The sequence below is a fragment of the Thrips palmi genome, unplaced genomic scaffold (assembly GCF_012932325.1).
Source record: "Thrips palmi isolate BJ-2018 unplaced genomic scaffold, TpBJ-2018v1 HiC_scaffold_5, whole genome shotgun sequence".
In the NCBI taxonomy this organism is placed as follows: domain Eukaryota; kingdom Metazoa; phylum Arthropoda; class Insecta; order Thysanoptera; family Thripidae; genus Thrips; species Thrips palmi.
In genome coordinates, this window is record NW_023144632.1 from 16,254,158 (window position 1) to 16,278,561 (window position 24,404).

Sequence of the window (24,404 nt, forward strand, 5' to 3'; positions counted from 1 at the left end):
CGCGCCGCGCAACGCGCCCATCACCGCGCCGAACGCGAAGGCGCGGACCAAGCCCTCCGTCGCGCCCCGCAACATGCCGAACACCGAGCCGACCACGGCGCCGACCAGCGCGCCGAGGAACGTGCCGAGTACCATGCCGATCAACGCGCCGCCCACCGCGCCGACTGCCACCGTGAACATGCCGCTTAGCACTGCGTCTGCCTCGCCGTCCATTTCCCTGAGCTGCGCGCACTAGACTGCAAGAGCCCCGAGTTCCTCTCGGAAGGAGGCGGCGGCGCGCGACGCTGGAAAACGTCTGCCCCTGGCCCCGCCGCCGCACCGCCCGCTGCCTCCCGAAACTAAGCGTCAAGTCCTCCTCGCGACCCCCGGCTGGCTACCCCCGGCTGGCTTCGCTCGGCCCGGCTGGCTGTCCCGGCTGGCTGTGCCGCGGCCGGCTGCCCTGGCTGGCAGGCCCCGCCTCGGAAAAACGCCGCCAAAGTCTTCGACAACCTATCACGGTGGCGCGGGCAGAGCAGCAGACCAGAAGAAGACCGAAAACTCGACTGAGAAGCACACTCGAAATCAGACTTTCCAGACATCAATTTGCGGTCGTGTCGTGAGCGGGCCGGCGGCTGGCTGACCCAACAGGCCGCCGGGCCGAGGGGAGCGGGGACGGGGGTGGCTTTACATTGTTTTGGCCGTCTTCCCCAAGACGCGCTGGGCCGAGACAGGTCGAGAACTCATTTGCCCGGATAAACGACAAAGGGGCAGAGAGGGGGGGGAGACGATAGAAGGGGGAGGGAGAGAGAGAGAGAGAGAGAGAGAGAGAGAGAGAGAGAGAGAGAGAGAGAGAGAAAGGGAGAGAGAAAGGGAGGGAGAGAGGGCGGGAGAGAAGGAGGAAGAGGGGGAGGAAGAGAGAGACAGGAAGAAAGAGAGAGGGGGAGAAAGAGATAGAAATGGAGAGAGAGAGTGAGAGAGAGGAGGGGAAGGCTCCTCCGGAGAGGTGGGAAGAGACATGGACAGAGAGGGGGAGGCTCCTCCGGGAGGTGGGAAGAGAGAAAGAGATAAGAGAGAGCCGCGAGTGCAAGCGAGCGAGTGAGAGGCCCACTCCGGGAGGGTGGCACGCCAAAGAGCGCACGCGCGCGTCACTCGTCGGCGCGTCGTCGCATAGCGCAGCATAGCGCAGCAGGCATGGCGGCGGCAGGTGCAGCGGACTCGCACCGGACGCACTCGGACCAGCTGGACGGCCGGGAAGAGTGTTCGGCCATCCCCCGCCTGCCCCGCCTCCGCCCCGGTCGGGCCCGGTCGGGCGAAGCGGCTCTACAAGTCTTTTCAGGCGGGGGTGGGGCGGGGTGGGGGCCGTCGTGGATGAGGCGCGGTTTAGGGGGGACGACCCCCTGCCCCCCCCCCCTGAGATTTCCTAAACACCTCATAGCAGGCAAACCGCATCCTATGCACCTTATCATCATCAGCTCTGTTAGGCCCCGACGGGGGCTCCTTAAACTGCGCCTGCATGGATGTTGGCCGGAACCAGTTTTGGCCGCCCCCAACGGTCGTCTGGCCCTGTGTACCGCCCGTTTCCCCTTCTTCCGCCTCGTCACTGTGCAAGGACAACGGATGACCAAAACTTTCCGCGGCGGGACGAGTCTGGCAGGCACGGCGCGACCGTCACGTACCGCATCACATCACCCGCCACGGGCCGCGTCACAAACAGTGTCACGGAGCGTGTGACGGACAGTGTGACGGACAGTGTCACGGACAGTGTCACGTACAGTGTCACGGAGCGTTGTCACGCGTGGCGAGAGCCGCTGCCGCGGCACCCAGGGCGCGACCACGGAGTGGGAGGCGCCCTGAAAGGCTGCGCGGCACAACGAGGCCCTTGTGCACCTGCGCGGGGAGGAGGCGGGAGGCGGAGTACCGCGGAGCACCGCGGAGCACGCTCTGGAGGCCCTCGCCTAGACCACGCCGAGCAGGCGCAGGGCGCAGCCAGCGCAGCCCTGCCAGCTGATTCAGAGAGCGAGGTCTCTATCTCTCTCTCCCTCTCTCTCCCCCTCCCTAATGGAGCGTCCTTTATGGGTGCGAGAGAGACAGACTGACGAGAGCACCCGTTCATAGTCAGTCAGCTGCTCACTGAATCCGAAGAATGTGTCGTCGCTCTGTCTCGCTCTCACGAGGCGCCCCTTTCCGAGTGCGAGAGAGACAGAGCGACCGCAAGACCACATTACGGGCGTGCAGCCGCGGAGCCGCGCCCTGTGCCCTATGGAAAGGATCGCGGGGCGCATCGCGACGGATGGCATCCAGGGGGCTGTGGCGGGGCGGGGCGGGGCGGGGCGTGCCGGCGCAGTGCCGGCAAGGAACGCCTCCCGGCGCCGCCCCGCCCGCGCCACCCCGCCCCGCCCCGTGTGGGGGATCGATGCCTCGTCCGCGCCCCCACAGCCCCACGGCAGGCCCGGGCTGTCCCGCGGACCGCCCAGCCCAGCCCTGCCGGCCCAACACAGCACAGCGCCCAGAGGGGCGACGGGCCGACCAGGCAGCCGGGATAGGGCGTTGTCCTCGCCGTCTCGGCGTCCCGCCCCGCCCCGCCAGCACTCTCGACTCCAAACTCTGAAGCCCTCGGAGGCCCGGACACGCGCCAGGCTGCCGGGCCGGCGTCAGCGGCAGGCAGCCGCGGAGTCTGACGCGCCGCCGAAGAGGCCGACTAGGCCCAACAAAGAGGCCACTAGATCGGACGATGAGACCGGATCGCGGTCTCTGCCCTTTCCTCTCTCCCTCTCTCTCTCTCTCTCTCTCTCTCTCTCTCTCTCTCTCTCTCTCTCTCTCTCTCTCTCCTCTCTCTCTCTCTCTCTCTCTCTCTCTCTCTCTCTCCCTCTCTCTCTCTCCTTCTCTCTCTCCACGTGCTCAGCATCGCCGCCATGCTCGAGGTCCGTTCCAAGCAACGCGCCTCGCCGCTCTCTTACTCTCGCCGCGCCCCACGCGTGCGAGAGAGACGGGTAATGAGCGACGAAAGCGAACCGTTCGGAAATCGGGCCGCAGGCGCGTCGCAGCGCGCAGCGCCACTGCAGCAGTCACGTTGCAGATTGCGGATCACGCCGCAGCGCCGCAGCATCCCCGGGGCGGGGCGGGGCGGGGCGGGGCGTGGCGGGGCGGGGCGGGGCGGGCGGGGCGGGGCGGGGCGGATCCCGCCAGAGAAATGATGCCAAGTGGCTGGCTGGCAGGCAAGGCATTGGCATTTCCACATTTTCACGGCGCGGCTCGCGCAAGCTCGCGGCTGCGGGGGGCAGTCTGGCGTCCCACACGGCCCCACAGCACCTGCCGTAGGGAAGGAATAGAAAGGAAGCGCCCCGCGTCCCGCGCGCGGCAGCGCGGCAGCCACCGCGTAAAAACAATCAGCCAGCAACCCAACTGCGGCAGCTGTTTCAGGCAGTGGCAGATGGTACGGCGATGTGTCGGTCGGGTCACGGCGGCCCACAGTGGGCCAGAAGGCCGGTGGAGGCGGCCAAAACTCTAGACGCGTTTTGAGCTCCCGAGTCACTAAACAGGACTCGAACCGCACGTGTGACCCCACCAATGGTTTGCTAATTCGGAGAGCAATCCATTGGCGGTGTCACACGTTGGTTCGAGTCCCATCCAGCGACTCTGAGGAGCTCAAATCGCGTCTAGAGTTCGCCTCCACCGGCCCCCGTCCAGCCACCTGATTCCGTAATGTCGTTTCGTCGGTCTGTCTATCGCGCACTCACGGGTCGTTTCGTACAGGTGCGAGAGAGAGAGAGAGAGAGAGAGAGAGAGAGAGAGAGGAGAGAGGGAGAGAGAGGGAAGGGAGAGAGAGGAGAGAGAGAGAGAGAGAGAGAGAGAGAGAGAGAGAGAGAGAGAGAGCGACGAAAGCAGTGCTCGGAATGAGTCTGCTGGCGCGAGCGCCGTGCGGGCAGGCAACCGGCGCTGGCTCCACACTCGCGTGCGCTACGGGACTGCCTACCTCGCACGGCGCTCGCCCCGCGCGGCTGGATATCAGTTTAGAATGGAGCGAGAATGGAGCCAGACGAGTAAGAGTACCATGCATTTAACTTCCCCATTCGCTCCAGATCATTCCTTTCGGCCCGCCAGCTGTTTTGTTCATTTCGTTTCTCATCCAAACTTCCCCCAGAGGGGGGGGGGGGCGTTCATACGTTGCTGGGGTCAGAGCTGGTGCACGGTGGACCGGAAGAACGGCGCGTCAGCTGTAGGGGAGCGGAGCTGAGCCAAAACTCGAGAAGCGTTTTTAGCTCCAGAGTCGCTAAATGAGACTCGATCCGAACGTGTGACCCCACCAATGGACTGCTCTCCGAACGGGCAATCCATTGGTGGGGTCACACGTTCGGTTCGAGTCCTGTTTGACGCGGCTCTGGAGCTCAAACCGCGCCGGTCTTGGGCCCACTGTGTGCTGCCGGCCGTGCCGGGCGTGCAGTGCAGGCGTCACGAAGGCCGAGACAGTGGACGAGCAAACAAGGCACGAGCCCGCGCCGAGATCGAAAGTCCAAGTCCGCGAACGCGCGCACGCCGTGTGCACTCACACCGTGTCGTATCGGCAGCGACGCCTCGACGCCCAAACCACGCGCAGGCCACTGCCACGAGTCAACAGTGGGCGAACACGAGAGCGCAACGCGACCTGGTCTGCACACGTTCAATCAAGCCGAGTATTTCAGCTCGCAAGGCAGTGTAGGTGCGTCTCCGCGTTTATCCACTAAAAATCAAATCCACCGGCGTGGCGTGGCTTCGTGCCGTTTTAGGGGCGTGAATATAGTGTCACTCCAAAAAACGGCGTGAAAGAAAAGTCACGCCAAACATCGGCGTGACTCAAACATTCACGACGATCGATTTTTGGTGTCAATTTCTTGTCATGCCGGTGTTCTGCGTGACTTTTTGTCACGCCATAATTTGGCCAGGTGCCCGACCATTACGTTTGCAGTGTGGTCACATTGGAGTGGCCCAAAGCACAACGCACGTACCGTGCTGTTGTTACTCGCAGCTCGAGCGAAATGGAAATGGCTTGCAGTGCGGTCCAAATCAAACAGACGAAAGCGCCACAAGCGTAGCCTGCTTGCTGGCCGCGCTCTGTCTCTCTCGCACCTTCACGCGACGCCGCGGCTTGCTCCGCGCTCCGCGCTCTGCGGTTCGGGTCGGCCCAGTCCGCCCAGTCCGGCCCGCTGACCACAATTCATCTCAATCTCGTTGCCGCAGTGCTGCAGCTGCAGACCGATTCCGAGAGTCGTTTTCGTCGCTCTGTCTTTCTCGCGCCCATACGGGGCGCCCCATGAGTGCGAGAGAGACAGAGCGACGAAAACGACTCTCGGAATCAGTCTGCGGACAGGGCGAGCACAAGGTGGCACTGGGCGGTGCGGAAACGCAGCGGTGCTTTCTTTCCACGCGTATAGACTGAGAGTCGTTGGCGTGCGTCGCCTAGTCTCTCTCTCGCACTTACAAACGACGCTTGATAAGAGCGGGAGAGAGAAGCAGAGCGACGAAACCGACTCTCGGCAACGGGCTCTCGGGCTCTCGGAGGCCCGACGTCCCCACTGTCCACCGCAAGGGGGTTCGCGACAACGACCGTGCTTCGCTGCTTCGCTGCTTCGCCACCTGGTTGGCGGCCGGCCCGCGCCACCCGTGTTGGGGTTGGGGGCGGTTGGGGGCCGCACCGCACAACGCGCGCGGCCGCCGTGCCGCCGCGTCCGCCTCGTCCGATCAAAACACCGCGGCCGCGGTGCGCGCAGCCCGGCCAGCCGGCAGTGCAGCGCCATGGCAGTGCCGCGACCAGCCGCGACGGCCATTCAAGGCCACGGTCGCCGCGGCCGCGACGACGCGTGCGAGTCGAGCCGGGCCGAGCTAAACGGAGCCGAGCCGAGCCGGCCCACAGCATCATCCCATCGCAGCGCGCGGCACGGCACGGCTCGGCTCGGCGCCGTCAAGCACGCCGCCAGAGGCACGCAGGCCTACTGACATGATTTCGCCCGTCCCGTCCGAACGGTCCGAACCCAAATGCCCGCACTGGCGTCGCACTGGCCGCGCGCGGACGACGACGACGTCCTGTCGCGTTCAGTTCGCATTCCGCTGCAAGTCCATGTCGCTTGTACACTAGTACGTCCAATTACCCCCGCCCCCTTCCCCTCCCCCCGGGGAGAGCGGCCCAGGTGCCCTCTCCCCTGCCCCCGTCCCTGCCCTCGGGAGCAGCGAAGGAGGAAGGGGGCGTCGAACGGTGCCCTGCCGTGGCGTGCCGTGGCGTGCCGTGGCGTGCCGTGGCGTGCCACGCCTCGCGGAGAGCGGGCCGGCGCGCCTGGAGTCCAGACTCCGGGCCTGGCCGGGCCTGGACCAGCACAGATAGCGGTCAGCACCCCACAGCCGCATGGCCGTACGGTGTTATGTGGCCCCAACGGAACGGAACAGCACGCCCAGGTCTACGGCGGCCAGGTCTACGGCCAGGCGGCCGGGGCTTCACGCCGCCTGGCTCCCAGGACCGACTCCAACATTCGGGTGGTCACGGCAAAGGTTACACGGAAACGCGGCCACCGAGAACACTGGTGAAACAAAGGCATAAAAATTATGCCCTTAAAGGGCGTAAACGATTTACGCCCTTAAAGGGCATAAATCGTTAATGCCTTTCGGAAGGGCATTAAAATTTTGCTTGAAATTCCCATACTATTTACGCCCTTCCCAAGGGCATAAAACGATTTATGCCCTTGCAAGGGCGTAAAAGAGCATTTATGCCCTAAAGGGCGTAATTTTTATGCCTTTGTTTTACCAGTGAACGCCACGGCGAAGTTCCCTTTTCGGCTCCATGGCGTGGCAGCGGCAGCCTCGCGCGAACCTTTACTCGTTTACATCATCAGCATACCGCAGTGGGCCAGAAGACCGGTGGAGGCGGCTAAAACTCTAGACGCGTTTTGAGCCCCAGAGTCGCTAAACAGGACTCGAACCGAACGTGTGACCCCACCAACGGACTCCTCGTTCGGAGAGCAATCCATTGGTGGGGTCACTCGTTCGGTTCGAGTCCCATTTAGCGACTCTGGAGCTCAAAACGCGTCCGGGTCCGGGATTTCAACCACGTTCACCGGCCTTCTGACCCACAGTGCGTATACGCAGTCCACGACTGTGTGGCTCGTTGCATGCGGCAAACATTCGGCGACAACACAGAGCATCATTGCAAGCACAGCCTCCGTTCCTCCAGCAGGAACCAGTCCGGCGTCCTCGGGCGTCCTTGTCCGAAACGGGACGGCCGGCGGAGCGGGAGCGAGAGGGAGATGGAGCGAAAGAGAAGCCAGCTCGGTGCAGCAAGCCGGGCAAGCAGGGCGCGCCGTCCTCGTCTGTCTCTCTCTCTCACTCCACCAGGGGCGCCGCCACGAGTGCGAGAGAGACGCCGTTCCTCGAGAGGGAGGGAGAGAGAGAGACAGAAAAAGGGAGAGAGAAAGAGAGGTAGAGAGACACAGAGAGACGGAAAGACGGAGAGAGACACCCGCCCCGGTGCACGCGAAAACAAAGCATAGAGGAAGAACCAACACGCCGTGAGCAGTGTCCACGACGCGATGGACCAGCATTCAATGATAATGGTCCGGACGGGCGGCCGCACATGGGACCGGCGGGCCGCGCCATGCCGGCCGCTGCACATCATTCAATTACTTGGGAGTGGCGCCGAGGCGGCCGAGGCCCGGGCGCCCGAACACGCGGCGAACGCCAACAGGCGGGCGCGCCGCGACGCGCCGCGACGCGCCGCGAGCAGACTCCCGCCAAACAAACTTCCACGGCAGGAAGAGGAAAGTTCGCTAACGAGCTATGGCAATGACGCTCCACTACACCCCTTCACAGCGGTGCGCGCGGGGCGGCGCGTTGCAGCGGCGCATAGCAGCGAGTCAGGCCCGGCTGGCTGGGCTCGTGACACAATGTGCTCACTGACTGCAGCGGATTCCACAAGGGCGCCCCGTCGCGCCTTCTCGCTCGCGGGGCGCCCCGCGGCCAAGCTGCGAGAGAGACAGCGCGGCGGCAGCAACGCGCGGAATCAGTCGGCGCAGGCATCGCGCAAATAATAATAACTGGCGGCAGCGCCGCCTGCAAGCCGATTCGAAGCACCGCTCCCTCTCTCTCGCACCCCTGCGGCCCTGCGGCTCGCCCCCATGGGTGCGAGAGAGACGGGGCGACGAAGGCGCAGTTCGGCATCGGCCTGCAGCACTGCCAACGAAGGCGTCGTCCATTGTTCCCACGGTCGCGAGGACGACGAGCGAGACGACGAGCGAGACGACGAGCACGAGGAGAGGACCGGCCGAGCGTGGCGGCCAGCAGAGCGGCAGGGCCGGGCAGGGCGACCGGCCGGCATGGCTGCAGCTCGTTCCGCCGTCCTTTGCGAACCAACGCACAGCAAACTGTCCAGGCGGAAAGGGGAGCGCAGCGGCGCGGTGACGTAACGGGGCTGCGAGTCTGCGCCGAGCCAAGGGTCGGCCGAGGGCCGAGGAGAGGAGGACCGCGAGGACCGCGAGGACCGCCACGGCGAGGCGAACCCCTCCCCTCCCTCCCCCGCGGCCACCGCCGGTGCGGCAATGCGGTGCGCCACACCGGACGGCCAGCCCAGCACCCCCAGCTGACCCCGGCGGCTGCAATGTCCGAGAGACCGCGGAGTCCGAGACGGGCGGGGCAGGGCGCAGGGTTGCGTCGATGCGTCGCGACCGGTGAATGTGGCCAAAATTTTAGGCGCGTTTACAGCTCCATAGTCGCTAAATGGGACTCGAACCGAGCGTGTGACCCCACCAATGGATTGCTCATCGAACGAGGAATCCATTGGTGGGCCCCTGACAAACTGAGGGCCAGGTCAACTCGGGGGTAACTCGGGGGTAACTCAGGGGTAACTCGGGGGTAACTCAAGGGGAAGTCGGGGGGAAGTCGGGGGGAACTCGGGGGGAAGTCGGGGGGAACTCGGGGGGAAGTCGGGGGGAACTCAGGGGCAAGTCGGGGGGAACTCGGGGGGAACTCGGGGGGAACTCGGGGGCAAGTCGGGGGGAACTCAGGGGTAACTCGGGGGCAAGTCGGGGGGAACTTGATCGACTCGCCCAAACACTAGAAATACGCTCCAAACTAGCACCGTTGCCTTTGTCTCGTTGCCCCGATTCTAAAAGTGCCCCTACTTGCCCCTCTAGCTCAGCGGTTCCCAACCTTGGGGTCGCGACCCCAAATGGGGTCGCGAAAAAATTTTGAGGGGTCGCGGCGAGGTGGCTGGGGTCGCCTGGGGTCGCGGTGGTTTCCCGGCTGGCCCACACGCCGAGCACTGGCTGCTTAAATGCCGCAAAGTTGATCAAAACGGTCACAAATGTGTGTAAAAGATCGTGTTTTGGGTCGACTTTAAGCATCCACTGCTTCTGATCCGAGGCGGTAAATCGCCCTCCCTCAACGGGCAATTGGTCTTTGGACCTTCCTTTTGCATGCCTTTGTTACGGAGTGCAATTATCTGCCTCAGTTTGGAAGCAGTACTGCCGCAAAGTTGGTCTAAACAGTCACAAATGTCTGTGAAAAATCGTGTTTTGGGCCGACTTTAAGCATCCACTGCGTCTGATCCGAGGCGGTAAATCGTCCTCCGTCAACGGGCAATTGGTCTTTAGACCTTTCTTTAGCATGCCTTTGTTACGGAGTGCGATTATCTGCCTTAGTTTGGGAGCAGTTTTGCCGCAAAGTTGATCAAAACGGTCACAAATGTCTGAAAAATCGTGTTTTGATCAACTTTGTGGCAAAACTGCTCCCAAACTAAGGCAAATAATCGCACTCCGTAACAAAGGCATGCTAAAGGAAGGTCTAAAGACCAATTGCCCGTTGACGGAGGACGATTTACCGCCTCGGATCAGACGCAGTGGATGCTTAAAGTCGCCCCAAAACACGATTTTTCAGACATTTGTGACCGTTTTGATCAACTTTGCGGCAAAACTGCTCCCAAACTAAGGCAGATAATCGCACTCCGTAACAAAGGCATGCTAAAGGAAGGTCCAAAGACCAATTGCCCGTCGAGGGAGGGCGATTTACCGCCTCGGATCAGAAGCAGTGGATGCTTAAAGTCGACCCAAAACACGATCTTTTACACACATTTGTGACCGTTTTGATCAACTTTGCGGCATTTAAGCAGCCAGTGCTCGGCGTGTGGGCCAGCCGGGAAACCACCGCGACCCCAGGTGACCCCAGCCACCTCGCCGCGACCCCGCAAAATTTTTTCGCGACCCCATTTGGGGTCGCGACCCCAAGGTTGGGAACCGCTGAGCTAGAGGGTTAAGTAGGGGCACTTTTAGAATCGGGGCAACGAGACAAAGGCAACGGTGCTAGTTTGGAGCGTATTTCTAGTGTTTGGGCGAGTCGATCAAGTTCCCCCCGACTTGCCCCCGAGTTACCCCTGAGTTCCCCCCGACTTGCCCCCGAGTTCCCCCCGAGTTCCCCCCGAGTTCCCCCCGAGTTCCCCCCGACTTGCCCCTGAGTTCCCCCCGACTTCCCCCCGAGTTCCCCCCGACTTCCCCCGAGTTCCCCCCGACTTCCCCCCGACTTCCCCTTGAGTTACCCCCGAGTTACCCCCGAGTTACCCCTGAGTTACCCCCGAGTTACCCCCGAGTTGACCTGGCCCTCAGTTTGTCAGGGGGGGTCACACGTTCGGTTCGAGTCTTATTTAGAGACTCAGTAGCTCAAAACGCGTCCGGGACCTTGGCCGCCCCCACCGGTCCTCTGGCCAGGCGCGGCTCCAGACTAAACCTGACGGGGGGGTCACTGGTCACTCCTGATGTCAAAACCCTCACTAAGCCAAGCCGAAGCGCGATTTCGACGCCCTGCGGGCGTCGAAATCGCCCTTCGGCTCAGCCCGAGGGGGGGGTCGCGACCCCCGAACCCCCCCCTGGAGCCGCGCCTGCCTCTGGCCAGCGCCGCTTCCACCCTCGATCCACCCCCTGGCCAAGTTCCGGTCCCCGGCGTCCGGGAGAGACTCGCCCCCGCGGAGGCCTCCCGGGGCGTGGCGTGGCTGTCGGAGCCACTCACGCTCGCGACGCTCGCGACGCTTGGGTCAGCACCGTCAGCACGCGCAGCACGGCACCAAGACGATTCTCGCGTCGGCCATAACCAACCATCAAGGCGTTTCCAAGTCGCACTCGAGCGCCAACGCGCCAACGTGCCGCACAGCGCTTCATCGCTCCGTCTCTGTCGCACCTACGCGGGACGCCCCACGGGTGCGAGGGAGACAGAGCGACCGAGGCAGTTCGGAGTGGCTCTGCAGCAGCACCACGCCGAAGTGTCGCGGAGAAAGTCTGCACGGCGCCCAACGCGGTCCAGCACGGCAGCAGCACGGCAGCAGCACGGCAGCCGATGGGAGATGGGACGAAACGGGACGGGTCGCACGGACGCGCCGACAGGCCAACAGGCTCTGATTGGGTCACGGAGTGTCACGGAGTGTCACGGAGTGTCACGGAGCCACTTGTCGGCCACGTGCCGCACGGTGGTCGATTGCGTCGCGCGATGCCGCGGCCGACAAAACTCGAGCAGGCGTTCCGGAAAATGAGAACGCCGCGCGCGCTCATTTGCTCCGTTTGTTTTCTTTTCCACGTGAAGGACTTCGGCCTGGCCAGGTGACACGGCATCGGCATCGCGCACCTCCTGCCCCTTCCGAGACAGTGAGCGCCGAGTAAGGAGCGGCCCTGATGGGCTGGCCCCACAGTGTGGGCCCCACAGTGTGGGCCCCACACTCGACGAGCGATAACCACCCGAGAGTCCTAGAACCGTGAGACCCGTCTGGGACCGGCTACTACGTATGGGGCAGCTGAAGTCTCTCTCAGCCACGTTGGGCTAGGACAGTGGCGACATCAGGTTCGAGGAGTTCATGTGGCCCTACACGCGTATCGAGCTCCAGAGTCGCTGAATGGGACTCGAACCGAACGCGTGACCGCACCAATGGATTGCTCTCCGAACGAGGAATCCATTGGTGGGGTCACACGTTCGGTTCGAGTCCTGTTTAGCGACTCTGGAGCTCAAAACGCGTCTTGAGTTTTGGCCGCCGGCGCCGGTCTCCTGGTCCACTGTGCTCACGAGCACCTCAACGCTGGCCGCTGGTCGGTCAAGGCCCCCCTCCGCCGGGCCAGCGGGATTTTGACCTCTCCTGCCCCGCTCCGCGTCCACGCCGCCAGGCCCGAGGCCAGGCCGCCACGCCGGCCGCGGCGGTCCGGTCCAGGAGCAAGTGCAGCAGGAGGGCCTTCACCTTGCACCGCGCACGCACCGCGCACGCGGCGGCACGACAGTGCTTATCAGGTATCGGGTCTACGGGCTCGGCGGGGCGGCGCGTCGTATCGGATGTCGAGGGCGAGGCGTCCCGTCCGGCCCGGCCTGGCCCGGCCTGGCCGCCAGCGGGCTCATTCCGACCAGAGCTCCACCGCTCTGTCTCTCTCTGGTCGGCCCGCCTTGCGGAGCGCCGCGCGAGTGCGAGAGAGACAGAAAGCGCTGGCGGCCCTGCCTGGCGCGGCGTCGCCAACATATTCGCTGTCGGCGCGCCCCGCCCCCGCCCCCTCACCTGGGCGAGCCGGGCCAGCCAGGCAAGCCAGCAGACTGATTCCGAGAGTCGTTGTCTCTCTCGCACCTGTGCGGGATGCCCCATGAGTGCGAGAGAGACAGAGCGACGACTCTCGGAATCAGCCTGCAGAGCGTCTCCGCTTGCAATGCCCACGGCAGCTTCAGTTGGGCCCCGCGCGGCCCGCCGCGCCCCGCGGCCGCCCCCTTTCTTGGCGTGGGCCGCGACCCCGCCCGCCCTCGCCGCCCTCGCCACGCGGTGCTGATAGACCTAGGGGCCTTTTGGCTTTGACGGTGGCGGCCTCCCTCCAGGCCCTCCAGGCCCTCCAGGTGCGCCGGCCCGGTCAATGGCCCGCCCAACGAGTGCGAGAGAGACAGGCGAAAGCGCTCTGCGGATCGCTCTGCAGTCCGCTCCGCGACCCGCCGCCCCGCGCCTTGCACCGCACACCACATTCACATTTGCAACAAAGAAGGCCGGCTGCCGGAGGCTGTGGATGGACCGCCGGGCCGCCCCGGGGCCCCCTGCCCCCAGCCCAGCTGCCTGGCAGCCAAAGCCATTCAGAAACAGTGGTTTTGGCGCTCTCTCGCTCGCACCCTTAGGCAGCGCCCTGTGAGTGCGACAGAGACGGAGCGACGAGACGATTCTTCTGGATCGCCCAGAAGGGTGGGCAGGGTGTCGCGCGCGGAGGCGCGGAGGGGTGGGGGAAAGGGGCGGGAAGGAGGGTGTCTCTAGGGGGGTCAAGGGTCTTGGGACCGCCGGGGGGGGGGGGGGGGGGGCAATGCAGTTCACACTCGCCGCTGGATCCCCAAGGCCCTAAAGAACATGACTTCATGAGCCCCACATTCACCACCAGTGCACTAACTGCAATTGTTTGGCAAATGTGGCAACACTGGCATTGTAATGTGAGCAAAATGAGAGACAAGGTCTAAACTATCTTCCAGCACCACATGAAGTTCCGTGTAAAAGAGTTTGTTTGCAAGTCAAGATATTTTATAAAAATGGAACAAACAATCAACGTCATAGTTTTAATTGAAACTATTAAAACTTAATCCATAAACCATAAGGAGAGATTCTTTTACTAAAAATATCAACAACTACAGTAGAAAAAATAATGTATCAAAGTACAGAATGGATATCTTGAACCCTCCATAGAACTAGTTGGTGAAAATATTATTCAACTTTCAAAAAAGTGACAGTTTGTGCTAATACAAATCATGATGAAACACAAAACACTCATGAGAGCAGGAAAAACACAGTAACTTTACAATATTAGGTGCTTCCAAATTTAATGGTACATGGTATTCTGCAGCAAATAAGAATGTCTTTAAAACCTTAAGGAGAGAAAAGTGAAGTGAGGAGGCCATTGTTTCATTCAATTCTGGGGAGAGCGCAAAGCGCTTGATGAGAAAATTTCAATAATAGAAGTGCGCCGCGAACGGTGAGTTATGGGAAACAGAACCACTATACTCCACACAACAATCACCAATTAAGGCAAACCGGGACAGCGTCGCATCTCGCTCTCTTCCACCGGGAGAGCGCCAACGGAAAACAATTTTCAGGGGGCGGCGCACACCGCATGGAGGATGAGTAGAACAATGCGTACCTTTAGCACGGACTGAAGAAATCCACATGAGTCGATAACCCGAACGATGTAAGCGAAAGCCTAGGCTGGGTCGTCCAGCTCGGGTACTATTGCACCGGGGCCGCACACACACACACACACGCACACACTTTATGTTCTTCAACACAATGCACAAATCACTGAACTTTGGTCGCTCTGGTTTGAAATGCAGGCCGCCCGTGGCTTAGAAAAATGTACTTAATACATCAAAAAAGTCCGCACGGGGCAGAAAAATCCACTTCACAACACGAACTGACAGGCAACCCACCCAGACTCCCCATCCATCCAGTCAACAACCCGAAACCGAACAGCCGAAGTGCGGGATAGTTACAGCTTCGGCCACTAGGTGGCAGCTAAATCGATATTCATAAAGCCAACAGAGCAAAACGAAAAATTTGAAAACACGACTGGATCTAAGACGGTTGAGTTTGATTGACAACGCCCACATTTTTTAATGAAAATATCAAAGATATACTTCCTTATTTAAAAACTTTTAACGGACCTATAAAATTTGAATGGTCAGCTTCTTTTTTCTACGGCATGTTGGCAACATGTGCTGTCAGTCTGGTGATCTGAGCCGAACGCCACCATCCATACCCAAACCCAACCTCCCCCTCCACCTATTTTGGATGGTGGAGGGGATGCGTATAGCTCATCTACCGCAACGATGCGATGAACACACACAAGATGGCAAATTCAAGGATACGTTTGAAGGTTGGGTATCGGGCGGGAATGGTACAGAAAAGAGTAAACGGGAATGATTGTTGGTTATGTGCGATAGAGCAAATAGTCTTTTCTGAGCTACTTTCAACGCTGGGGAAATTAAATGAAGGATAAAATGCATTTGACTTTCACTTTGCAATGGAAGTGGAATATTTTCGCTGCAGCACTGTGAAAGCTCATCACCTCTTTCCTTGGGAGGCTAAGTCGAAAGATGTTCAAGACTAAGACCTACATTTCTTCTTTAATGATCCTATCTGAATTTTAGACCCACTCGCACTTCTCTGACTGAAGAAACATTATTCTTAAATGATTTTGTTCAATCTCCTGAAGTTGGTTCTATTTCAGACAAAATGTTGAGTTATACGAGCAACGTAATACATTTAAACAAATTCTCACAGACATTTCCCAACAATCTTGATTGCATTTTTCAAAGAATTGATATAGGAAGGCTGGTGCACCACAGAAATAAGATCTTCGAGTTGGAGAAATCCAGAAATAGAATCGATTGATGTAGAGAAGTGTTTATATAAGAAAATTCAGATAACTTCATGTCGACTATAGCTTTACAAACTGCTAACACATTTGAAACACACATATTGGCAATTAAATACTATACTGTTTCAACTAAATCTAATCGCATGAGCAAAACAATAGGACAGCCCCTCCAGCTCTGATTCTCCGACTCCTCATTCACCTCACTCTCACCTCATTCAAATGATTAAAACCTGGAACAATGTGGTAAAGAAAGTCAGATATTATTTTATCTACTAATAACCTGCCGAATACAATGAGCACGAGTTCACATTTTGAGAACCAGCCCTGTTAATTAAAAATGTTTAGTGCCAATTTTTTTTTTTTTTTTTTAAAACTATAACTGATAAAACATGTTCTTCTCAATTGGTTTGTCTGAGGAAATAGAAAGCAGGACTTTCCTTGAAGGGATCTGATTTACAAACATGACTTGATCTGCAGTGTTTTCCTCCTCTATCTCAAATTTTTAATAAATTAGGAAAGTTGTTAGGTTTTTTGAAAAGAAAAGAAATCTTATAAAGCACATTTTTGGGAAAGCCATATTTTGTACACGTTGCATCTGGTGAGACATTTTTCTTAGGCTTTTCTGTCGGAAATCAGATTGCAAACAAGTTTGATTCACTAGTCTTTCGCCGAAAATATGCCCCTATGCCCCGGGGAGCGTCCGTAAATTAGGGGGATTTGACCCTTTACGGCCCCCTAGCTCCGCTCCTGTCCGTCAGGGGGAAAAACTCCATAGGAGCATACTTTCTCAGTAGGGTAAGAGGGATGCGAAACTGCCCTCGTCCAGACCATGGTTCGAATACTCACGACGGCGAGGTTCAAAATTCGAGATTTGTAACAGATGTCACTTTTACTAGCACCTGTGAAAAGAGGACATTCTTAGAAAGCGATTGCTGTTTCACCCACTCCAATTGGCCCAAATTTGGCTGAGATGTGGCCGTTTAAATGTGGGCTCACCATGATCGAAAATGCACTTTTTTTGGAAAGCTATATTTCCCAAAAGGCGCATCTTGTAAGACATTTTTCTTAAACATTTCTGTGGGAAATCAGATTTTTAACAAGTTTGATTCACTAGTGTTTTGCCGTATAAGTGCTCCTGCGCCTCGGGGAGCGTCCGTAAGTTAGGGGGGTTCGACCCTTTGCGGCCCCCTAGCTCCGCCCCTGTCCATCGGAGGGAAAAACTCCATAGGAGAATAATGTATCAGCAGGGTAAGCGGAATGCAAAACTGCCCTCGTCCGGACCGTGGTTCAAACACCCACGACGGCGAGATTCAAAATTCGAGATTCATAGCAGATGTTATTTTTACTGGCACCTTCGAAAAGAGGGCATTTTTAGAAAGCGATTGCCGTTTCACCCACTCCAATCGGCCCCAATTTGACCGAGATATGGCCGTTCAAATGTTGAATCAGCTCAAAATTTTCGATGTCCATATTTCCGGTTCTATGAACCCTAGAGCAATGCGCCTAATTTCAAAATTCTTAATTTTTAAAGATCTTTCACTTTGGAAAATTTCAAGTCGATGTCGCCAACCGTTCAAGAGGAACAGCAAATTCGTCACTTCAGAGTTCGACCTTTGGGCTGGGCGGGACTCCCCTTCCAAGTTACCCCGGCCCCATCGGCGAGTACCGCTCCTAGTTGTTTCTCTGTTTCGGAGAACCCCCGGGACGTCAGAATGGTTTCTAGCTGCATATTTAAACTGGAGGAAGTAGTGGCAGTACTTTATGCGACGCGTCATTCAATATTTCGTTTTAAAAACGTGTTTTGCAAAACCGCGTTGTCTACGCATTCGAATACGTCATCCTTCCCGCCGATTTTCTTACGGACCACTCGAGGCCTCGGGTCCAACTAGGGACTAGGGCACGCTAGGGCCCAACTTCTTTGAAAGTTGTACTGTTCAAAACAGACAAACGTGCAGTTTGACCTGGGTTCATTACTATTGAGGTGGTTGGAAGTTTATACATCAAATTAATAGACAGCCAAAGTAGCAAAATGCAGCAACTGTCGTCTGCTGGTTTTGCCTCTCACTACTCTGCGTTTTCAGAAAGAAGCTCAAAACCAGTCAAGCAAAAACCATATGTTGGAGCAGCTATTATCTGCAATTTTTATTTGTTTCATTCCGTGAACATAGCGAGTGTACTTTAAAGCCATGGCCGCTCATCTGGCCCTGTTCGCCCGTCCCACACCAGTCCATACCCAACCTTTCGTAAACGCACTGATACGTTTGCCATACTCGTGGTGCTCCTCACGGCGGGCGCGCTATGCTTACCCCCACCACGAGTTGGAAGGTTGGGTATGGGTATGGCTGGTGGCGTTCATCTGAGCCAACACAACAAAGAATATGCCGAGCATCTTTCTCTTGCTGATAAACGAAAACCTCACTTTCCCTTTCACGACATGATTCGAGGAATTTTTAATTTATTTTTTTTTACTCCACTCGAACCTGTTTTTGTTTCCCCTCTGCAAGAAAAAGTAAAGTCTCAACATTTGTAGGTGACCTGTGTTTCGTCTGCGCGCGTGCTTTCCCGCGCTACAGTCTGTCGTTGAACTTGTGCGACAACAACATTGTTTCTGTTTGTCGTATCCGTAGTTTATCGAAAGTCAAAAGTCCGCCTAGTTCGCCTTTGTGAAGCCATCTGAACTGATTGATCACATCTTTCCGGCAGCTCGAGCAATGATACTCGTCAAATTGTAAGAATAAGTCCGTTTGAACGCTAGGCATAACCTAGACTGTGCCATGCTGAATGTATCAATCAGCAGTTCAAGGATGCTTTTTCTTTGACATTTTAGACCAGAAGAAGGGAAGGAGACTCAATGGGGCATTGTCGAATTGCAAGGTGACATTGTGTCACAAAGTGGCAATGATTTGCATGGACAGTTCATCGGAGATCTTCACTACACCAAACAGGTAATGTTACTGGTTGTCGTTAAGTCTTATATACTTTTATCATAACATTCTGCTCTGGTTCACAGGGGACACCTATCTTCATCATAGGTCATCATATTTTAACGGGTAAAGAAGTCTCATTAGAGAAGCCATTTGCTGTTCTCGAGCGGAAAAGAGGAATACTACCACAGTGCTGTGAAGAAGACAATCCAGAAAAATCGGAATTCAGGACTGAATACCAAATTCGAGCCATAATTAAAAAGAAACTGATTTTCAAAGTTCGACCTAAACCTATCATATCTAATGTTTTAAATTCAGTCTAATATTGAGTGTGTGTGGTAGTGAATGTTGTAAATAAGATTGTTATGGTAATTAAAACTATTTTCTAAACTTGCATAAATTTGGTAAAACATTTAATGATTATTTAAGGTATTCTTTAAATATTTACAAGAGATGAAATAATTCTAAACAATTTATAAGATATAAATGAGTTAACTAAAGAGAATCAGTCATGAAGACACAGCTCTGGTAATGATAATCAACATCTTAAACTAAACACAGATTAAGAGTGCCTGTAACCATAAGTACAACTGCAGAAAGGGTAAACCTATTAAGTTTTAAAAGAATCATTCAACCAATCTAAATAGATTAATTTCAGGGGGGATTGGCAAGACACTGCTGTGAATTTGACTAGTCACTCCCCATGGAGAATATTAAAATTTTAAGATAAAAGTAACCATAAAGAATATTTTGCACTCTGCATGGCAACGTACAAAAAAACAAACAAAAAGCTTTGGTTCTGATAAGACAAACTTCAAAACAAATGTATCAGTCTAGTAAAACTTTCCACTTTTTCACTCCTCTAGTAGTCCCTTTCTTTTTCTTTTCAGCTGGTTTGCCAAGTAATTTTGATGCCTTCTAAAACATTGGCACTGATGATTGTTGTTAAAATCTGCAAATATGATTAAGTTTTTATGAATTTTTATTAAGTTGCTTCATATGATATTACTTAAGCACATTTGGAATGTGTAAATACTGAGTTGGCACTTACACATGATGATTTATTGTGAGTGAAATTATTCCATGTTTTGCCATTGACTTCAAGTTTGGTCACAGACGCACATTCTCCATGAATTAATACTGTTTCTAAAGTGGGAATTTGAGCAAAGCCAGACTTTGCAACAGTTCCAACTAGCACCTTGTTCTTCACTGCAAAGTTTACCAAAGAATACTTTCCTTCGTCAATGGAATCTGGAACACAATGGAATATATGGTTAAGAAAACACATTGAGTATGAATTTTCGATTTGTGCATTAGGCACTAACAACCAAAACTTACAAACATAATCTCCATCATCAAAATAAGCACTCCCCTGGCCACGTCCATTAGCATCCAAGTAGACTCGGACAGTTAAAGGAGTCTTCCGGCTGGAATTTTCAAACAAGTCATTAGTGACAGATGCTGTGTATCCCAGACACAAAAATTTCTTTATCAAGAGACAATAAGTACCTTTCTGTGGTTGTAGCTTTGGCTGCTTGAGTTGGCAGAATACACCCACCTCTTACAAATAGAGGAATCAGATCAAGGGGAGCATTCATAGTCTTTTTAAGTGCGCTCTTGGCTATCAGTGTTTTATTTGAGTTCAAGTCATACCACGTTCCAATGGGGAAATAGCCTTCTACAGTGGTCTTCCCTTCCTCCAAAACAGGGATAATCAACAAACAGGAACCCCACATAAATTCTGTCTCAAGGAGATGAGTATTTTCATCCTCAGGAAATTCATAAAACAGAGGGCGGGCAACAGTTTTTCCATTTACATGGGAATCATAGAACAGATAGTACAAGTATGGCAGAAGAGAATAACGAATTTCCAAGGCATTTTTGGCTGCAGTCACCACAGTTGGGCCAAGAATGACAGGATCTTGTTCTTTGGTGTCATCTGAATTATGATTACGAGAAAAGGGGTAAAAGGCGCCAAGCTGGCTCCACCTGGCACATAACTCCACAGTTGTATTGCCATTGAATCCACAAATATCCGCTCCAACGAAAGGAATCCCAAACATGTTGAAGTTCAAGGTTTCTGTGAACAAAGATACCAATACCAGCCTTAAAATTCTTTGTTATTTTCTTGTAGTGGGTTTGTGAAAACACATACAATAATGTTGACAAAACTTACGAGCCACACTCAGTTTCAAATCATTCCATGTTGAAAAGACATCGCCAGTCCAGTGGGCAGCATAGTGACCATGTCCAGGGAATGTTGCACGAGAAATCGTGACAGGCCTCTTTTCGTTGCGAATTTCCACAAGTGCAAAGCTAGTGATGATGGCCTCAGAGATTCCATACATATTGTGAAGATCATAGTGGTTGCCCCTGTAATGCTTAGCAGACGGGCATATGGTCTTGCTGAATAGTTGTCCACCAAGAACATTTGGCACATAAGGGGGATAGTTAAGAGAATTCTTGGGACAACCTTTGCGGGTACCACTGTAGAAGTTAGAGGGCTCATTCATATCAATCCAGGCACCATCAAACGGTACTTGGCTGTGTAGTTTCTCCAGCATTACTCTCCAATAATCAACAGTTTTGGGGTTTGTAAAATCAGGCCATACGGTTGAAATTCCATTCCACACCTACAAAAGAAAAAAACACGAATTTTTTAAAAATTTGGTAACACAGTTAAGAAACTGAAACAACTGATGAACATTATTACCTTGCCAACAAATGGCTTGTTCTTTTCATCAGCTACAAATATTCCAAGTTCCAGCCCATAATCATAGGGCTCATATGCTCCTTTTTTTTCTCCAGCACTGACCCCAGGGTCAATAAGTGGGATATAATGCATGCCAATCTGTAGAAAAAATAAATTACAATGCCACAATTTAATTTTGTATCATTGCATCCAAAAGATCCTTCTGGCTAATTAGCATACCGAATGTAACATTTCAACAAATTCTGAGAGTTTGCTGAACTTGGGGCTGATAGTGAAGTCATTGTTGTTGTCCATGTAGTCTAAATCATTCCACTGAACATCCTGTGAACCATGAATAATTATATAATAAAAGAAAATTTTTTAGTCAAAATATTTACATCAATACAAAATGCATTAAACTGCAACTTACAAATGGAATACCTGCAGCTCTTGTTCGATTCCACACAAGGATGGTATTGTCAAGTGATCCATAGCCAAATCTGTATAAAATAATATGTAAAAGTGAATTAATTCAGATTTTAGGACTCGCAGCATTAGAATGGAGCCAATAGAGAGAAAACTCACCGACAAAGATGGAAACCAAGTGCCCAGTAGGGAGGCATGTGTGGATGACCAATCACTTCAAGGTATTGCTCAGTAACTTTACTTGGGGTGTCTCCCATAAACCAATAGAAATCCATAATACCACCAATGATTCTGAAAGAAATTGCTGGCCCTGGCTGTGTGATGATGTCTGGCAAAAATAAATTGATGAAAGTGTCAGTAAACATAACAGCACCAGTACAAAAATGAAGATTTCAGGTGGGTAAAGATAAAATCAAATCACACCCATAGCATTGCTGTTTAGTAAAAATAAACCGTGCCACTTGGAGTTATTCTGGTCATATTGATCTCGTATTAAAATGAAGGGATGGCTGCCATAGAGATTAATCTGTAAATGCAAGGTCAGGATGATTATCTTGGCAAACAAAAACATGTTTTTCACAAAACCAGAAAAATTTACCTTATCAGTTGGAGCAGCATCCCGATTCCAGAGAGTAAATGACTGGAATGCGGAAGTTTCAATGTTCATTGTGCTCTGCCTTTCACCAATTCCATAAAGTAAGGATCCAGCTGGGAATCGGGCATTCAGTTGCAAGAACTGGTTGGCATAAATGAGGGCACCTATGTCTTCAGAATCAAATCTGCACACATAGTTGTATTATTACAGCACTCTAACTAAAACATTTTTTAAAACATTTGAAAAGAAATAATACTAACATGACTTTGCCTGATGATGAGCGTAATACTTTGAAGCCCATTTTCCCTTCAGATATTTTTACCTGATATTGGTTGTTCTTAGATGACTTGCAATCAACCTGTGGCACTACTGGGTAAAAGGGTTCAAACCGGTCCTTCTTTGCATCTGTTATCTGTAAAATGATACATCGGAAGTTACTACAGTGTTGAATAAGATTTAAAAATAAGAATGTAGGTGGGTAAGAAGTGTTGGTACCTTTATGTGCAGTCTGCTTTCTGTTTCAGCACAAGCTTCAAATTGAAGAAGATCCACATCCTCAGGGTATGGTGACTTCAACTTCTTTCTCATGGTTGCAGTAGTTCTTCCATTGATATTTGTCACATTTTCGTTGGAGTAAGAACCGTAGTTGTCAGGATAGAAGCAGTAAGGAACATTTTGAACAGACTCATCCCAATTGCAACCTCTGCGGCGACAGTCTTGGGCATTGGCATTGCGAGGCATGCAGTCAAATCTAGTGAGCACTCCACTATGAGAGACAGTTGGGTTCTTGTAGCATATCTCTCTGGCACGATGGGAACTGAAGCCAACCGCAACCATGCTCTCCAGGCATCTCTTCTGTACGTCGTTGCTTGTGAGAAAGAGAGCCCCAACAATCATTCCCAGACAGAAGAGCAACACATGCTTGGTGATGCTCCATATCCCTGACCACACTCTGGCTGAAGATATCCTCTGGTCATATGGGGGGTTTGGCAACATAACAACTACTTCCGGATGGGAGTGAGGGACCTTCACCATAGTGCGCCTTGGAACACCCATTTCTGTGGAAAACAATATGAATGAGTCAGCGAACGGGTCCAGCTCCTTCGCCGTTGAGATCCATTCCAAGTATAAATATAACCTGTATGGGACGTACCTCAAGGCACACGAACTCTGCATGGATTCGGCGAGGGGTGGCTTGGGCCGGCCAGCGACACCAGCGAGGGTGGCCGACGGAATGCAGGCAACCCAGACAACGCGAGCACCGACCAAATCAGCGCACTTATCCGCACGCAGGGCGCAACTCACTGCACTGGTCGCTGCTCAGCGCACAGCTCGGCTCGGGCCTCCTCAAAATGTCAACAACACGGAAAACAACAACAGCAAAACAAAACAAAAACAAGCCTGTATCGCTTTCCGGCCGGCTGCAAGTGCTGCCAACCTCGGCGTGCCGCGCGTCGTTACGCAAACGAGATAAGCACTGCATCGGCGAGGCTCGTCGGCACGGACCGCCGTGGCGGTAACCCTCCGACCCTGCGACCCGCGGGCCAAGCCTCTGAATCACCGCGGAAACGCAACGCACTCAAGGACGCGAGAGGCGACTCGGCTCGACCTGGGTTGGCCACCCTGCGGAAACCCACCTGAGCACCTGTCTTTCCTGTCCTCAAGAAGTTTGAACTGCAGCGCGCGACGCGCCACAGGGCACTGGGCAAGGCCGCAGCAGAGTGATTCCGAGAGTCGTTTTCGTCGCTCTGCCTCTCTCGCACCTATGGGAGGCCTCATAAGTGTGAGGGAGACAGAGCGACGAAAACGACTCTCGGAAAGAGTCTGCTGTGGCCTGTTTGCCTAGCCTCTACAATGCGAGCTTCGGAGCCAATAACCTCCACGCATTAATGATGTTCATGATGCGTGTCTGGCGGGTGGTCTTGCCTTCTGACGTCAAGTTTGTTGACGTCACCGCGCGCCCGAGATTCCCCCCTATGCTTCTGGAAGAATGTTATCTGTGGGGGCGGGTCGCGCGAGATGTGCATTCTGTGTGTGGTTTTGCCCTTTGTACACTCGCACTTGCGGGCGAGGAGGGCCTTGTCCGCCGCGTGAGCTGCCGGCACGTCTTGGCGGCGCAGCTGTCTATTTTTAAGCGTCCCTGGGCCGCGACTCCGCCACTGGGTGACCTGGGTCCGCAGGGCTCGCGACTGGCCAACGCGAGCTTTAACGCCAGTCCCCCTTCCCCCTTCTCCCTCCCGTGTCAGATGGGTGGCCCACCTGTGGTGAGATGCGCACACTCTCGCTCCCCACGGCACTCTCCCTGAGTGCGAGGGAGACAGAGCGATGCGTGCCGGCAGCGGAATAGGACCACTACACTGTGGGCTGGGTGCCTCAGCGACTTCCTTTTTGTGAGACGACATTCGTGCGGGATTACCGGA

General features: G+C 54.5%; 3 protein-coding genes across 4 annotated transcripts in view; 1 reads left to right on the forward strand and 2 right to left on the reverse strand.

The window, feature by feature from the left end:
* LOC117650265 (pneumococcal serine-rich repeat protein) overlaps positions 1 to 14,443 on the reverse strand; it is a 39,551-nt gene extending 25,108 nt beyond the window's left edge. For both annotated transcript variants that reach the window (XM_034393545.1, XM_034393546.1), the window contains exon 1: positions 14,112 to 14,443. The gene's annotated coding sequence lies outside the window, so the exon portion shown is untranslated. The remainder of the gene's footprint in view (positions 1 to 14,111) is intronic.
* A 3,284-nt stretch (positions 14,444 to 17,727) lies between these two features.
* On the forward strand, positions 17,728 to 18,671 carry LOC117650593 (chromosome transmission fidelity protein 8 homolog). The gene is made up of 3 exons (XM_034394124.1): positions 17,728 to 18,075; positions 18,175 to 18,292; positions 18,358 to 18,671. Exons 1-3 carry the CDS (start codon positions 18,059 to 18,061, stop codon positions 18,592 to 18,594), a joined length of 372 nt encoding a protein of 123 aa, XP_034250015.1. The 5' UTR covers positions 17,728 to 18,058; the 3' UTR covers positions 18,595 to 18,671.
* LOC117650592 (lysosomal alpha-glucosidase-like) lies at positions 18,663 to 23,363 on the reverse strand. Its single transcript, XM_034394123.1, has 14 exons — positions 23,138 to 23,363; positions 22,480 to 23,042; positions 22,245 to 22,396; positions 21,988 to 22,168; positions 21,813 to 21,915; positions 21,549 to 21,717; positions 21,394 to 21,463; positions 21,204 to 21,305; positions 20,985 to 21,122; positions 20,448 to 20,904; positions 19,781 to 20,351; positions 19,610 to 19,698; positions 19,323 to 19,522; positions 18,663 to 19,223 (listed from the first exon to the last, which is right to left on the reverse strand). The coding sequence occupies exons 2-14, from the start codon at positions 23,038 to 23,040 to the stop codon at positions 19,158 to 19,160; spliced, it is 2,859 nt and encodes a 952-aa protein (XP_034250014.1). The 5' UTR covers positions 23,041 to 23,042; positions 23,138 to 23,363; the 3' UTR covers positions 18,663 to 19,157.
* Positions 23,364 to 24,404: the final 1,041 nt, after the last annotated feature.